Source organism: Antrostomus carolinensis, unplaced genomic scaffold (assembly GCF_000700745.2).
Source record: "Antrostomus carolinensis isolate BGI_N321 unplaced genomic scaffold, ASM70074v2 scaffold45078, whole genome shotgun sequence".
NCBI classification, from domain to species: Eukaryota; Metazoa; Chordata; class Aves; order Caprimulgiformes; family Caprimulgidae; genus Antrostomus; species Antrostomus carolinensis.
In genome coordinates, this window is record NW_010334484.1 from 1 (window position 1) to 4,973 (window position 4,973).

The window sequence follows — 4,973 nt, forward strand, 5'->3', positions numbered from 1 at the left end:
ATAATAGAATATAGAAAATATTTACATAATATATTACTACATAATTTGCATATATTAAATATATTTAATAAATAAATATATTGCACACACATACATACTCCTAGCAAAGGGCTGCTTAGAGGGCACAGCTAGGAAATATGAAAGGATGGAGCCAGGGACAAGACCAACATCCAGGTGCAAGCAAAGGAGGGAGTGATGCTGGAAGTGTGCACAGCATAGATGGAGCCAAGGATGTGGTCCTGTGCAACCTGCTCTAGGTGAACCTGCTTTGGCAGGGGGGGTGGGCTTGGGGAAAAAAAGGGGGGTTGGACTAGATGATCTCCTGAGGTCCCTTCCAACCCCCACCATTCTGTGATTGCCCAAATCTTGGTCTGTCCCATGACCTGCCATCAAGATGAGTTAAATGTCTTGAAACAGCCTGGGGACTCACCTGTGTCCACTTTTATGACTTCCTTGTGCCTCCGTGGCACCTCCTGGCCAAGGTACCTCCATGATGTGCCTGCTTCATGGTATTTCTTCAGCTGGCTGCCAAATCCTCTTCCCAGGACTGTTTGTTTTGGTTTTGTTTTTTTTGGTGGGGTTTTTTTTTGTTGTTTTTTTTTTTTTTTCTGTACCTTCAATCCCCATCAGAAAATGCGAGCAGCTGCCAGGATGGAAAGCAGAGCTGCGGGATGGGACCAGGGGAGGGTTGCTCTGATAGCTCCAGCATTTACAACCCGTGGATTTATATGGGAGCACCTGCACCTGGACCATCAGAAAAGGATAAATCCCCAATTTCCCAGTCAGACTCACTCCAAGAACCTGCTAAGGATAATTTAAAGCCAGTAGTTTGCACTTGCCTTAAGCTATTGATCAAGCCCATGATCACACACCTTCCCTCCGCTTGCCAATTCTTGCCCAGGCGGATCGACAGCAACCACCACCGTTCCCAACCAGAGATAAAAAACCCCACTTGCCAACAGGGTGGTACTGGGCTCCACCTCAAAATATTGCTTTTAGAAACCAGGTCTAGGTGAGCCACACGAGCCACACTCACTATTTCTTTTTAATGCTTTGAAGATACATTGCAGCCACCGAGAGCTCAATGCTTCATCATCAGTGAGGGAAAACCCCACTTCCCAATAGGGAAGTCCCCAATAAAGGCTCTTGCTATTTTGCACTGTATTTCATGTGTTGAAAAGTTTTAATCCTGTACCTATGTATAGTCTTGTAACAGTAATTTTCAATGCCAACCAGAAAGAAAACACAGCACCCTAGTTAACGGAAAACACTCGGGAGCCAAGTACACAAAATGACAGTATTATAAACCAGGAGCATTTGCCCCATAAAGGTTTCAATTCGTAGACAGAATAACAAGGGATGAGTTATTTGGAAGCAGAGATTTTAAGGACACTGGTAAGGTAACAAGGGAAGAGAAACGCTGTGACTGCAAGACCTTCACTCAGGAGTGAGTGACTCAGCACAGCAGCTGCATCCTGGAAAATTAATACTTCAGCCCCCTCAAAATGCCTGCAAAGCCTTTCAGAGCTTGCAAAAAACAACCCTGGAAGCCCCATCAGCCATCTGATCTGCTCACTGCTACTGGGATTAACAAATGTCCCCCACTCCAACTCCGTGCAGGGACCTGCCCCGTGGGGAAACATCCTCCCCCCCAGACGCAGAGAGCTCCAGCAGTGACCAGGGGAACTCAAGCAGTGCTGTCAACAGAAAGCAATCACATTTTGTCCTCAAAACTAAAGCAGACAACCCCCTCACCACCACCAAACCCCAAGATCTCCCTCTTGACCCCCCACAGGCACCCTGAGCAGCCCTTGCTCTGATCCAGTTATCCTGGAGCAGAGACAGGGGTTAAGGAGGTTAACACAGAATCATGTCAAATAACAAACACCTAGTATTTATTAATAAATTAGTACACTGGAAGGCAATTTTTCAGTTCATTCCCCTCTTTCCCCACTCCCACCCCTTCCCATGGGGCAGCACATGCCACCCTTGTATCATGATTTCTTCAAATTCAGCGTCGTACAGACCGTTTGTTACGGGAGCATAATAGTTGCAAATATAATCAGACAGACTTCTTAAGATGCCGCTTTTCTTCCCTCCCCAAAAAAGAGACTTTTTAAAGTCCCGCCTCCCCCCCCCCCCCCTCTTTTTTTCTTAATAAAAAGTGAAGTGTGATTTGAAGATACTATTAAGACCGAGTAAGGTCTCTGGAGAACCTATTGGCCACGTCTGTATAAAAAAAAAACAAAACAAAACCCAAGAGACACAAGTGTAAAAGCATAGCTTGGTTTAAGTCTTACACCAGGAGGAGAGCAGGACCACCGGCAGCCGCCTTCGCCTCCTCACATCCAGCACCGGCTCCCTTGGGGACCCCGCTGTCCCTGCAAGCAGCAAGGCAAGATAACTCCTCACATTCGACTGAAGGCAAAAGGACCTTTTCATCGCCTCGAAGGTTGGTGGGACTCACTCTTTTCTTTGTGGTTAAAGCGCTTCTGATTCAGCTTATAGGAGCGCGATGCATTGTCCAGGTGAAAACCATACAATAAATAACCGTGCTAGTAAAATCTCAGCCATGGATATGAGCGATACAATAGTACATTAAAAAAAAAAACCCCAAAAGTCAGCTCGTGTGGGAAGCTTAGCTGCGTTAAGAGACGGTAACCAGCAACCACTGCGGGGTTTTTTTGTTTGTGTGTGTGTTTTTGCCATTTACTGCTCCGAGGCAAAGGCAGGTGGTGGGAGACTCAGGTCACTCTGAGCGACAGCTTTGACAGAAGAAGTGGGTTATAGAGCAATCCCCGATTTGATGTGTTAAATTACATCAGATTTGTGGTCTTTTAGTTCATTAACTGTATTGTTTTTGTTTTTTGTTTTTTTTTTTAAAGTGCATCGACTGATCTGATTGGAATGAGAACAAGGAGAAGAGAGGCTCAGGATGAGGGCAGAGGGTGCAAAGACTTGGACTGAGCGATAGAGTTAAGGTGGAGGGGTGCAACGCTGGCAAACTGCCCCCCCTCCAGAAACCAAGGACACCTCAATGAAAATACTGGCCATATATTCTACAACAAAACCTGCCTGCATATTGTCGGTCGTCTTAACGAGTGCCAAGCTAGCTCTAGCAGATATTCAAAGAGTGCGTGGTGACCCAGTGCCTACAGTAAGTCAGGAAGGTGGCTATAGACAGAGTCCAGGAGGGTCTGGCTGGCTTCCTGGCTCTTGACTCCAGCGATCTCAAATAGCCTGTCCAGCTTGTCTTCAGCCTGCGGGATCTCCTCTATCACGTGGAGCTCCTCAGGGTTGAGGATGTGCAGCATGTCGTCAAAGATGGGCTGCAGGTCGCAAGGGTCCAAGCGCACCTGGCGCAGGACGGTGTCCTTCTTTTCTGTAGGAGGAAAGGAGAGTGTGGTCAAGAAATCCCTCAAGAAACCTCTGCTAAACAGAGCTGCTTCTCCTTGGAGACCCTGGTCCATCCCCTGGTACCACCTCTGAAGAGGGACACACTGTCAGGAGAATCAAGGGAAAAAGTGGAGGGTGATGAGTGACAGGGAGGGGAGAAGACGGAGACACCAGCACTGCTGAGGCACCTAATCCAGAATCCCACTAGAGCAAACACAGCCATTTATAAACGCTGAATGGCCAATACAGAAAAGTGAAGGGAAGCCAAAAAAGCTGAATTCTGCTCTTTTTGAGTTGTTTTCATTGGATCAGCTTAATTGGCGTACCTAAGTATAAATTCAGTGTTTCCCCTTCATCAGAAGTTAAAGAAAATTAAATGCAGCAAGTTAAATGCAATAAATTAAACCCCTTCAAAAAGGGTGGGTGACTAACAGAGATTTACATCTCAAGTCATATGCACTGCAAGCAGGATCAAGGGTGAAAAAAATAAAACCCTGCAGTCTTTAAATGACATTTTTCTGGTTTCATCTCATGCAATAACACACAGGTCAACACAACAGCCAAAAGTCAGGAGAAACCCACCCCACCCCAGCCCCCCAGCCATCCACGGATGCTACAACTTCTCTGGCAGCACTTCAAAGAGTTAAAAGCCTTTAAAAAGTGTTTTCCCCTCTCAAATCTGCATCATCTTCACTAACAGGATATTCTGGTCTGGAATGAGGTTGTGATAAACTTATCCTGGAGAGCCAGTTTTCCCAGTTATCTATGTTGGGCAGCTCTTCCAACACGTGCTGACTGCAGGGGACATGCCATGGCATCCCTGGTGTCCTCCCGCTCCACCCTGGGCTGATTTTGGTACCTTTGGTAATAAAAGAGCCTGTCCGGCTGAGCGCGGAGGAGCCACTGGAGGTCGAGTCGCACCGCAGGAGAGGCTCCGCTTCATCGACAAAGAAGCATTTCTTCTCTGAAGGAGAGGGCTCCACGGTGAGGACAGCCGCCTCGGGGGGCTTGGGGCTGGGGCTGCGTGTGGGGCTGAGCGGGCTGGGGCTCACCGGCAGCGCCAGTTTGTCAGCTTCCAGCTTGAAGGGAAGAAAAAGAGGGAAAGTTAACTTGGAGGGGATGCGACGTAATGGGCTCGTGCTCAAAACCATCCTGCTGGGGATTCACACGCTGAGGCTGCAGGGTGAGAGCTGTGACAGCCCTCGGGGATCTCCTCTGCACCACGGGCCTGGGACACTACATTGGTGTCCTGGTTTTTAGCTGAGACAGAGCTAGGTTTCTTTTTAGTAGCTAGAACAGCACTATGTTTTGGTTTCAGCCTGGGATTTGTTATGAGAAAAACGCTGATAGCATACCAATGTTTTCATTTTGTCACTGGAAGTTGAAGGACTTTGTGTTTTGTTACTCTACAAGTGCAAGATCTAGGGGGACAAGGAATATTTGTATTAATAAAATTGGCATGTGAATATGCCACTAGGATATTCCATGTCATATCCCATCATGGTCAGTATATTAATGAGGGGCTCTCCCTCTCTTGCTCCCTGTGACTTTCTCTCGGGCTCTCGCTCTTCCAGGAC

General features: G+C 47.3%; 1 protein-coding gene across 1 annotated transcript; it reads right to left on the reverse strand.

Moving 5' to 3' along the window:
* Positions 1 to 2,870: 2,870 nt before the first annotated feature.
* Positions 2,871 to 4,475, reverse strand: LOC104529820 (tumor necrosis factor receptor superfamily member 21-like; the record flags this gene model as incomplete). The annotated part of the gene is made up of 2 exons (XM_010174231.1): positions 2,871 to 3,382; positions 4,256 to 4,475. Coding segments are annotated over 2 exons (450 nt in total), but the record flags the coding sequence as incomplete, so codon positions are not given.
* Between the last annotated feature and the right edge of the window lie 498 nt (positions 4,476 to 4,973).